Here is a 12,213-nt window from a genome sequence, read left to right as displayed (position 1 = left end):
TCCATGAGTTGCCCCCACACCTCGGGCTTTCAATGACCTGCATCTGAAGGCTTTCTTCCAAGGACTCCCTCGGGCTCCAGGATCCATTTGACCCCAAGAGCAAAGGGCCAGCAGTGCCTGAGCATTGCCAACCCTCATCTTCACCCCACAGGCTGTTAACCAAGGACTGTCAGGTATAGGGTATGACAGCCCAGCTTCCTTCCCATAGGATGGGACAACGCTGAGACCCTACAAACACTCCAGAGCCTCGCGCTGGGTCAGGTTTCCTCTCTTCCCTTTTCTGTTTCTGGGAAAACTGACCAAAAACCTTAGGTTACCTTAAAAATTCCTCTGTTAGCCAATATGGCTGTATATTGGAACACTCATAGAAAATTACTATACTTCCAATTTTACCATTAAATAAAAATAAAATATAATTAATTCTGAAACTATACCAAAATCATGGGATTTTACATTGGTGAGTCAAAGTGTTGTAGGACTATCTCCCTAGTTCAGCCAAAGATGGGGTCTTTGTCATACAGCCATGAAAAATTAGGACCACAGACAATTTGAAGGGTGAGATAAATAGGATTTATTGGGCAAAAGGGGAAACAGGGACTCTCTGCAAAGCCAGAGTCCCTGCTGGTGCACTTCCCGAATGAATCCCAGCTTCCACCCAGGAAGAGGAGGGTCCAGGCTCCTCCCTGCTGCAAACAGCGTGGATTTCTGTGGCTCCACCCCAGTGCACATTCTTCCCAGTACGCAGGCTGGTTGGTGTTTCTCTGGGGACCCCTTTCCACCTGGCTGTCTCAAAAGGTATTTTAGGATGTTGCAGTGCCTCAGAGGCATCTCTCAATCTCAAGCTCCCCAGCCCCAAAAATCTCTCAGCAGTGGTCAATGGTCAGACCTCCAGTCGGTTGGCAGAGAGTGGGAAGGTCAGCATCTAGCACATTGCCACCACTACAGGGAAGGCTGGGCAGACAGTGAGCAGCAAATCCTGGCTCAATATTGGAACTCACAAAACTGGTTTTCTGACTGTTAGGAGGGTATTGTTATAACACAACAATAATGATGAGACCCGGGGGAAAAATTTAGTAGGATAAAACACACATCAAGCATGTTGTTGAGATAAATATGGTCACTCTTCCAATATTTGTCTACTGATAATTTCTTGACCTTTTAAGAGAAGACTTGAGGGTAAGATGTGGAAGTACTGATTTGGTTAGAAGAATCCCAAGGAACCAAGAGACACTTTTTCATACATATAGGAAAAGTCGAGGTCCTAATGTATGTAAATGAACTCAAAAACTGTATTTGCCCTGCTGTTTCTAGGCATCCACGGCCGAGTCATTTCAAACCTTAAATGAGGAGTGAATAGTGATGAATGCGTTTATGAATATCCTTATTTGAAAACAAATGGCACCACAGTTCCAGGGTTCTAAATTGAAAAGTTAGTAGCAAAAAAGAGCTGCTCCAAAATCCATACTCTATAAAATCCACATAGTTCATGAGGAGAATGATAGAACTATAGATCATGGGCAATTATGCTCCAAAGAAAGGTTTTGAGGCAGCTGCATTCATAAGTCCCTCTTAGAATAAAGACATAAACATAGCAATATAATATCATAGCTAAATTGCCTCATCATGCTGCCATATTTTTGTAAATGAGATTTGTAATAATAGAATCATATAATCAGCCCATTTGCATGAAAAGTATTATGACTACTAATGTTCAGATTTAAGGAAACTGAATTCTTTCCAGGATGCAAACTATGCATCTTTCAGAGAAAGAGAATATGGGACATGGCTTAGAGAAAAACTTTCTTCCATCATATGATATTATCTATGGTGACATCCATATGACATCATCTAAGGCTGCTCCCTGGGGAGACTTCATCAAAGCTTTTTTTCTCATCACCATTTGGTGTACACAGACAGCAAGGAGATGCACAAAGTATATAGATTTGGAAATATGGATTTATTCTCATTATGAGATGAGCACCAAATATCCATATTGATATGTAGTCATAGAAATAAATCACTGTAAATCTTAAAGGAATTTTTTTTTTTTTGCAAATCTTTTTCCTGCATTCCCTCACTGTCAAATCAGCAACTGTGAGATGGACTCATTCACAATATTTTGACCTGAGGCAGGAATTAAACTCCAAAATGGGTGCCCTTATGGAAACCTAACCAATGTTGCAAACTAAAGATGAGGAAAACATACTATAAATAAGGTAATGTCTTCTCTTGCTGTCACCCACTGACCCTGGCTTCAGACTCTAAGCACTACTTTCTCTATAGATGAGCTAATCCCATCAAATAGGACAGGCCCAAGACAAGCAGATGAAGCCCTGTTTTAAATACTTTTTGCTTATGCTCTCTACTCTAAAATACTTTTACACATTCTTCAAGCTGATATTTTAAGAAAAAAAGTAAAATAAAATTGCCCTAAAAATAGGGAATAGTTACGCTTGTTCATATTATTTTCAAAGAAAAAAGATATTTATAGAGGTGAGTTCTAATTCTAAGTTGATTAATTCAAAATCTTCATGCACAGTATAAACCATCAGAACATTAGCTAGCATTTATTAAGAAAATAATGTATGCTACATATTATTCTAAAACTTTTGAATGCATTATCTCATTTAATTCTCATCCTAACCCTGTGTGTGATATTCTTTTTGTACCCATTTTACCCATAAGAAAATGAAGTGTGGTTTACTTAAAGTCACAAACCAAGGCAGTCTGTTTTCAGAGCTGATGCCCTCAGCTGCATTAATGGGTGAGCAGAGAATGTGAGGCTTGGTGCCCTTCCTCACTGGCATAAAACTACTTTAAAAAATTATTCTGTTGTTGTATTCTCTAAAATTCCAGGGAGGAGAAAACTGTCTTAAGATATCAATGCTTCTCTTCGTGGGTTTTTAGACTCCAGAAATAGAACTTGATGTATTCAAGACCCAGAATCCATTTGTGTATAACATAAGAACTCTAGCCCTCTGCAAATCCTTCCTTTAGAAAGCTTCCACATTTATCAACAATCATACACCAGAATTCATCATGTCTTTTAAGCTAGTCTGTTGAAAACAAGACCATGTATTACAGTCAGACTTCATTTGGGCCATCCTTTGCTGGTTAGGTACATTGGCAATGAAAGATCTGAAGGCATAAACTTGGCAGCAGCTTCAAAATATGCAGTTGGTCCCGGAACAATAACATGCTCATTATGTGCATTTATTGTTCCTGGGTTCCCTGCTGTCCAAATCTACCCAGAGTCTCCAATCAAGAAATATTGATAGGAGCAGTGCTAACCTGATATGACTGGGGACAATACAGAGTGACATGACCTGAGGTGATGAGAAGAACATGTGTGGTTTCCTGACCACCCCCTCCACTTCCCTGCCACATATTTTAATGCATATTACATCCCTGCCTTGGCAGTCACAGAGAGAGAAGCCAAAAGATATGTATGTATAAAGTTGCATCCATCAACACCACCAATGGTCCTCCTGGAATGCTGTCAGCTTGCAGATTGGCTTGCACCCACTGTCTGTGCACACCACACTCTGTGACTGTGGTTCTAGCTCTAGTTCTACAGGGACAGCAGGGCATCTCCCCAGAACCCAGACAACTTCCACAAAGACCTACTGGAATGCCAGTAGGAAGTAAAAGAGTCATCTGAGTTGGCATTTGCTTCATTAAGAGGGAAAGGCAGCAAAAAGAGGACCAAATTAGATTTTAAGCTAGGACCAGAATACAGAGGAAATAAACATTGAAAATAAGCCAAACCTATATATTTGTGGTTGCCAAGGCAGCCATCCAAAGCAGTTGACATATACCCATTTCTGACCCCAAAACACAAAAGCTCAGAAGCCCACTTTTAAGTAGAGACTTTGTTTGGTATTCAGAATAATTGTTTATCCTTTATGCAATACCTGAATTTGCAGCAAACTGCATGGGACTATATTTGAACAACACACTAGTGTCCTAAATGTAGGAAATTCTCGATCTAAGCTATTTTGTATCTAGAGGATAATTCTCTAATTTCCTATATGAATTTTTGATCAACATAGATATCTCTCTTTCTTCCTCCCTGTTTCACTCTTGTCCAGGAAAGAGGCTGAGGAAAGACCATATATCAGCTACAACAGCAAGCAGTTGTCAATCTGACCATTCATCGAACAACCTTTCTCATTGGCCTTGCAATTAATAAAAATATTTTCTTTTCATTAAATATAAATAATTGCCTATCTTGTTCAGAGAGCATTCTGTATGTAGATACTTAAATTGTTCACCCAGAATTGATGGACCAAATCCATAGTCAACACTAATATCCAACTGAACATAATTTAATCTTTTGTTGAGGATGAAGAAGCTTATTTTGAGATATTCCTGAAACTCAAGAATTTCATTATGATTTCAACTTGTATTGCATGAAAGAAATGCAAACATGGCAATTGATAGATGGCCTAAAAATATTGTGCCAATGGGCAGTGTCTGTACCAGCAGTTTGGAGACAGTACTTCCCAAGCAGTCTTCTCACTTCAGAAGTTAAAAAAAAAAAAAAAGAACACATTATGAACTCTTCACACTTCAGGTAGCCTACAAACAAGGAGGGTTATGTCTGGATGCATAGTTACCCCATCTATCCTTTAAAGACATACTCCAAAAATCAAAATCAAGACCAACCTGAATTTTAAATCCCATGGTGGTAATCTGGGATAAGACAGGGTTTCTCTTTAGGTTGATGAGTGAGAATTTTTTTCTCCTTAAAAAGAAAATCATTATTGTCTTTTAGGAGAGAGATAAAGGCAAAAGACATAAAGTAATCAACTTAAAATGGATTCTCATTAAAAAAAAAAAATGTGCTGGGTCAGCAGAATTACTAAAGAACAGTTATGTGAAATTTAGTTATAAATGAATAAAGAAACCGATAAGATAAAGATATCACATAAATGAAAAAATAATTATTAAATTCCTGTCCTTTTTGATGTTTTCTCTGATAATTAATATTTCCTTCTTCATAAGATAGTATAATCTCTAGGCAAATTTCCAAAGAAATTAAGAAATAAAATATGATTTGAAGGGAAGAAGGAAAAGAGAGAGAGAAGAGAGACTGAGACAGAAAATGAAGAAAGGAAAGTTTTAAAAGTGGCATTTTTAGAAGAGCTTCCAAGACTTGAATTAGGTATGGCATTAATTTTTTTCCACCAAGTCTTAGTCTTGGCAGGTTTCTGAAAAAATGCAGGAATTTCATGGATGTGGGAACTGGTGATGGAAAATGCATTATTTCCAACACAACAATTGTTGTACTTGAGAGAAACTATATGGGAAAAAAATAACACCCTAGAATAAATACAAATGAAATTCATGTATCAAAACCAATACTGTGAAAATAGTTTAAATGTTTCTTGAATTTATATCTAGTCATTAACCTAAATGCAGATTTTAGTTGAAGCCACACTTCTGCCTCATGGTCAGAAGGCCTGAAAACCTGTGGCGTGGAAAATTGGCAGGAAGGAGAATATTGAATTGGTCTCCATGGAAAAACAGATTTTGGCAGCCGTAACCTCCTCCCCGGCAGGTCTCTCTCCCGCTCTCTCTTTCTTCCTCCCTGTTTCACTCTTGTCCAGGAAAGAGGCTGAGGAAAGACCATATATCAGCTACAACAGCAAGCAGTTGTCAATCTGACCATTCATCGAACAACCTTTCTCATTGGCCTTGAATCCTGTGGTTAGGTTAAAGCCCCAAAATTGTCGCAGCCCTAGACTCACCCTCTGAGAGCACAGAGGCCATAAATTTCCATTCCTACTGGCTTTGGTTTCCTTCTCCCCTCAAACAAGAAAGTGGGGTGGAACACCTGCCTCGCTCGATGTCCCTGAAAGAAACTGCAATTCACAAATGGAAATGATAACTTCATTCGCAGAAATCCTAAAAATCTATTCCTCTCTTTCCCCGACCCCATCCTGTTTACTCCCCTATTCTGTCTGGTTACCTCAGGGAAAGCAGATATTTCCTGAGTTTTATTTAGTCTAGAGGGCTTCTGCGAAATCATTTCTCCACCCCAGAAGTTCCTAACAGCCCACCTCACCCCTGAAGTTCAGGCTCGTTCCCTCCTGGGCTAGCCCTAAACCCAGGCTCCATCAAGCTGCCCAACATTTTCCTTCCAGCCTCGTTTCCATCATCCCCCTACCCCAGAGCTTCCGGGGGAATGTTCGCCACGCCCCTCCGGTGGGTTCCAGGCCCCTTTGCATGAGCCAATTGAGGCGAGAACTACCTCCCCACAGTCAATGTTGTGTCCGTGTGCTGTGCCTGTGCCTCTCGGTGGTTTTCACGGTGATCTTTTCTCTCTTTGCAGCTGGTTAATAATCCACTAGCAAGTCAGGCTGCAGCGGCTGCAGCAGCCATGAGCTCCATAGCAAGCTCACAGGCCTTTGGCAATGCCCTCTCCAGTCTTCAGGGGGTCACAGGTCAACTAGTTACTAATGCACAAGGACAGGTGAGTGGGAGATGGGAACAAGAGTGCATTTTTATGGCAGATTGAACTCGGAAAGGAAATGAATTTCTTTTGCATGAGAGCGATATGTAACCGCATCTATTCGAGGCAAATAAATAATGTTTACTAGCAATGTCAAGAATAGGAGAAGGGTTGGGAGGTGTTTCTATATTTTAGAAGCAAGATTTTTTTCCTACCTCTAGTTTGTCAAAGTTTTATTTTGTTTTTATCTCTGTACTATGACTCATGTTATGACCTTATATGAAGAAGTTACTTTGCATTACAGGGGCATTCTTTCAAAAAAAAAAAGTTACATTAAAAATAAAATGTCAGTTTTGCTTTTTTTTACTTTTCACTTAAGGAAAAACTTGGATAATGAGGGAAACTGATCGGTTTCCTTCCATAATTGCTGTGAGATATCAAAATTAGTCTTAACAAAGCCAATTTTTGAATGTATGGGAAGGTGATGAAGAAGTCTTATAAAAGCAACAAAGAAAAGTGGTGAGTTAGAATGAAGCCAATTGCAAGTCAGCCCCATGGCCCCCAGCCTCCTGACAATTCCCACGGAAGCCAGGCAACCTCTGGCATGCTTGTTGATTTATTTCAGTATGTCAGGTGTAGTAAACCTTCCTCATGTCATGAGAGGGGGTCTGTCCCCTCACTGCTAATGTGCCACGTAATGTTCATACAAGATCCTAGGAGATCTTCAGACGACCCAATAAACCCAAAAGCTGCAAAAAAAGCAAACGAGATGAAGCTGATAATGTCGGGGTACCCTCCATCCGAAGGCCTGTCTCAGAGCCCAGTGGTTAGGACACTTGGTTCTCCAGTGTGACTGATCATGAAATCCAAGGGAGAAGGAGCTAGCATTCTCACAAAGACTTTTTCCCCCCAGCCTTATTTATTTGCCCGGCAATGTGTTTGCATACTCCCTGCTTGGCCTGTTCTGTGGAGAGCAGGCATTTCGATGTCTTGAACCCTGTTTTTATTTTACATAAAGGGTAAACAAAGATGCATTATAAGCTAAATCGTCTCTGTCTACGTCCCATGGAAAAAAAGCTGACCTTGTTTTATTTCCTGGGCTGGTGCAGGATTGTCCCGTCAGAACCCCGAGGGCTGAACGATGGAGCTTGTCAAAGAGAGGCCCCATGTAATGAATCATCTTATCACAGGTGCACACCACACATATTAAAGGAGGGTTGTATGAACACTGTGCCCTCTACAGTAACCTTTCAATGTCTGCTTTAACCCTTGTTCCAATCCCTTTTCATCAAAGGATCATTTTATGCAGCTGGCTCTAAATGGAGGCTCTCAAAAGCCTATTAAGATTTCTGGAGGGACGGGGTATTGGTGTAGAGGAAAAGTTGGTTTTAATATCTATAACTCGTACTTACATCAGGTCGCTGCTTACTAGAGCTGTGCCCAGAAATAGGACTCCCTGCCTCACTACTGCCAGGGAGCTGGCCCTTGAGATGTAAATTTTAGGAGTTCAAGATAGAAACCATATCCACCGACAGATATTTCCTCTGATTTTTGTGTTCCTACATCTAAGTAAAATACACTGATATGCTCCATCACTTGAATACTTGTGATGCAGAACATCCGTTATTGTTTAGAAGGAATTATTAGGAGTTTATTCTTCTGATGATTTAAGGGCTGATTACTTTGCCAGTTATATATTCTCAGGGGCTGGAGTTACTACCTTTGCTTTTTTTGGCCTTTGCCAAACCCCAGGGATAGCTTTCCCAGTCCATAAGTACCCATTAGAAAATGATCTTCCAAGTAGAAGATTGATTGGTACTGTGCATACATTGAATAAGAGTTGACTTTAAAATATCTTATTTTAGAAACTGTGGTATGATCGTTTATTTGATGTGGTACACAAACCTCCTAAAGTGGAAAAAAAAATTACATTCACAGAGAAATCAATAATGCCTACTCATGAAATCTCAAGTTTTAACACATGTGCCCAATGGGGTCATGCCTTCCACCTAGTGCAGAAAGAGTTCAGAGTTAAAATACTCAAACTTCCAGTGGATAATTGGCCATATTCATGTAGCGATATGGTTGGTTTTGTTTGTTTGTTTGTTTTTTGTTGTTTTTTTGATGTTTAGAATATAAACCTGGTTATCTTCCCAGGAAAAGGTGCATGTCCTACAACTGTTGGCACAGAGATACTTGTGTGGCCCTGTGAAGTGAGGTGAACAGCCTATGGTCAAATTACACCAAAAGAGATAGGCAAAAATTATGTGTTTTTTGTGTGTGTGCGTATTCCTTTGGCTTATGTTAACGTGGCACAAGAGGTAGCAATACATTGGAACCAGATTCTTACAATTAGCCTTGCTCAAAATACCATGTAGAGTAGGATTACTCCACCCAGCCCATTTTCAATTTCTTAAAAATCTCCATAGCACTTTCCCAGAAAAGGTACAAAGAGAAAACTCTGAATATATTTGAAGATTCTTTCACTTGAGTTCTTGGCATCAACTATTGTTTACATTTGGAAGTTCACCCAGGAGTAATCACATTAAAACCTAAACCTAAGTGTGGAAAGCGTGTTTTACTCTACTGATAGTTTGGTGAGGTTAGGTCTGTTGAGAAAGGGTGGGGTGAGGTGGGGGTTCTATTATCAAAAATGTTCTGATCCTCCCCTCCTGCTAGATTCTTTTGGCTACCCGGAAACAAAAGACAGGATTCAGTAGTTAAGACTTTGAATTTAGAACTACCTGGGATTGAGTTTAGGCTCCACCTCTTTCTAGTTTTATGATCTTGGAGCCATGACTTAACCTACCTAAGCCATAGTTTCATTCTTAACATTCAAATGGAACCTATATGAGGCAGCTGTGAGACATACCCAGTGTCTCACAGGGCCCACAGCCTATGCCAGTGGTGCACTTTTGCAGGGCAAGCAGTCCCAAGGCTGCCTCCTCAGCTGGGCAGATGCCCACCCCACGTGGGGAGACATGCCAGAATCTTCTGTCAGGCTCTTGGCTCTCAACTCTCAACAGAAAGAAATCCCCCCACCTGGGACTTGGCAGTTTTGCTTCCCTATCTTGACATCTGAGTCTGTTTCTATTAACTGGATATCAGTAAATTTAAAGAGATAGGAAATCTCCATATATTGAAGAATTTTATTCCTGCTCCTTTTTTCCCCCGACCAGTAGCTATTATGAGCAAACATGGAGGAAAAACTTCAGTTGTTTTTATAACTTTCTAACCCCACGAATTCGTGTGTCATTAATTCAAAGAACAGACACTATTCAATAGAGTTATGAATTTGAACAGAAATACTGCATTCTAAAGTCATAGAGTAGAGGCCAGGCATGGTGGCTAATGCCTATAATCCCAGCACTGTGGGAGGCCAAGGCAGGTGGATCGCTTGAGTGCAGGAGTTTGAGATCAGCTTGGACAACATGACGAAACTGTGTCTCTACAAAAAAATTAGCTGGGTCTGGTGGCAGGCACCTGTAGTCCCAGCTACTTAGGAGGCAGAGGTTGCAGTGAGCCAAGATTGTGCCACTGCACTCCAGCCTGGGTGACAGAGTGAGACCCTGTTTCCAAAATAAATAAATAAAATCATAAAGTACATCTCTTACCCAGGGATGTTAAAGGCTCTAGAGTTATATCATACCCAACTTCACTCTGAGGTGGGAAGGTAGCATGTGTCCTCCTGAAATTAGTAGTCATGAAATTGATCATGACTATGGCATTGCTGAGAAAAACATCCTAGTTCTCTTTGTTTACTCGATCTGGAAATCATGCAAGTGTGGCAGGTGGGCAATGGAATGGGTGCTAGCTGTGGACTTGTTTGAATTCCAGGTTGGCCCATAACTGGCTCTGTGACCTCGGGCAAATTACTTGAGCTCTCTGAGCCTCGGTTTTGCCAATTATAAAGTAAGGATAATAAAACTAAGCTCCTAGGTTGTGAAGATTAAATGAGATAATGTGTGGGGAAAGCCTACCACAGTGACTGAGTGCAGAGGTATTCTCAATAAAGGATTGCATAATTATCACCATCATCATCGTTAAGAGTTTTGTCTCATAGTTTCTGGAAACCTATATTTGATCTGGACATGCAGCAAGAGGCAGTACAGTGTACAAGCAAAAAGAAAGGGTTCTGGAGCCAGACTGCCATCCACCAGCTGTGAGACTGGGCAGTTTCCCCCTGCTGTGCTTCAATTTCTTCATCTGAAAAATGGAGATAATAATAACACCAGGTCCTAGGATTAAAGTCCTGAGAATGGCATCAGACACATAATCATCACTCAATAATGCTATCGCCCAATAAATGCTACCTATTAATCAAGATGGCATGTGTTTTCAGTTCATAACTGTGCACAAAAACCCATGCTGAAGTCTATATGTGTGAGGAGTTTGAGAATGTGAAAATCTTAGTAGTAGGATCTTAAGTTATTTTAAGGAAATCTTACCCTTCTCTTGGATAGTTCAGTAGGGAGGAGGGAAAGTGTGAGTGTATATACGTGCTCTTAACACTTATTCAGTGGGTATGTTCAAGATTTGGCAAGTAGATTTACTATCGATTTGTTCAGCTATAGAATTGGCTTCCCTGGTGCCCCTGGCAATATCTCCTTATTGGCGTTATTGCAGAAAAGTAAAAGCAAATGAAATTTTATTTTATACTGGAGCTAAAGAAAGCATTCTACATTTTAACTGAAGCTCAGAATGTTTCCTGATGAAATTAAGTCCTAGACCACTGTGAAATTTTCTTAAGTGGCAGCAAGTAAAGTCAAACACATTGGTTCTTAAAAAGCAAATCAAGGGGGGGGAAATCAACTAAACATTACTATTTCAATGTATTAAAAAGAAGGAAAAGTAAAGGACTTACCTAGTCAGGTTACTCAAGAATGCACATACTATTGTATGACAGCTGAGCAGAGTTGGTTTGGTGAGATTTGGAAGGATTTGCTGGATCAGTGTAGGATGGGGGCTGCCTCCTAAAATGACCACAAGGCCGTGATGAAAGAAAAGCAATCAAATGGTTCTAACGGTAGCCTATGCATTATGACTTAGAGGATATGCCTTTGATTCTACAAAACCATTGATTGCCACTCAACTCTATTCAAAAGCTCTGGGCTGCAGAGGGGTGGATGGAGAGGCAGGAACACCACCAGCATCATGGATGTACGCATCAACTGGAAGGCCATCCCAATGTCATCACTTTCAAACATGGTTAAAAATACGTATCTTAGAATTGAAGCAACATAATGTTCAGATGGGGATGTTGCTCTGAGTTGTAATAAGATAAATAACATCTCCAGAGAGCAAGAGAGTAGCTAAAAGCATGGACTTTTATTGGAACCCAAACACTCTTAGTTGTGTGGACCTTGGATAAGTTATAAGACTTTTTTCTGGCCGTCTGTTTCCTCATCAGTAAAACAGGAATGATAGGCTTCTCACATATATTTGCTGTAGGGTTAAATGTGGTAGAAAAAGTGCTTGGCACAGTGCCTGATATATGCCATAAGCATTTAATAAATCATGGCTATTCTCTTAGGATGAAAAACCAGCAATTGACCTTGAACTGTGGGTTGCTAAAGTAATTAGCCCATCATTTAAATACATGAGAATCTTTTAAAGCAAAACACTACAAAATAAATGAAAATAAAGTTGTAGTAAATGCAAGTCTCAGCCAAAGGATTGAGATATAATGAATTTATTCAGTGAGTGTTGAGTCCCTCTCTAGGTTTTATTAGATCTACCAAGAAGAACTAATAAAG

General features: G+C 40.1%; 1 protein-coding gene and 1 long non-coding RNA gene across 2 annotated transcripts in view; one reads left to right on the top strand and one right to left on the bottom strand.

Annotated features, from left to right (window-relative positions):
- Window positions 1-12,213, top strand: part of POU6F2 (POU class 6 homeobox 2) — a 479,743-nt gene that overhangs the window by 410,670 nt on the left and 56,860 nt on the right. Inside the window, exon 6 of the mRNA XM_058445593.1 lies at window positions 6,338-6,478. Coding sequence (XP_058301576.1) covers window positions 6,338-6,478 — 141 coding nt within the window. The remainder of the gene's footprint in view (window positions 1-6,337; window positions 6,479-12,213) is intronic.
- Window positions 4,335-6,083, bottom strand: LOC116812529 (uncharacterized). The gene is made up of 4 exons (XR_004370724.1): window positions 6,071-6,083; window positions 5,754-5,857; window positions 4,669-4,747; window positions 4,335-4,521 (listed from the first exon to the last, which is right to left on the bottom strand). It is a non-coding gene; the product is annotated as an uncharacterized LOC116812529 (long non-coding RNA).

The sequence above is a fragment of the Hylobates moloch genome, unplaced genomic scaffold (assembly GCF_009828535.3).
Source record: "Hylobates moloch isolate HMO894 unplaced genomic scaffold, HMol_V3 SCAFFOLD_1, whole genome shotgun sequence".
In the NCBI taxonomy this organism is placed as follows: Eukaryota; Metazoa; Chordata; class Mammalia; order Primates; family Hylobatidae; genus Hylobates; species Hylobates moloch.
Note: the sequence above shows the minus strand (reverse complement) of the source record. Positions and strands in the feature narration are given on the sequence as shown.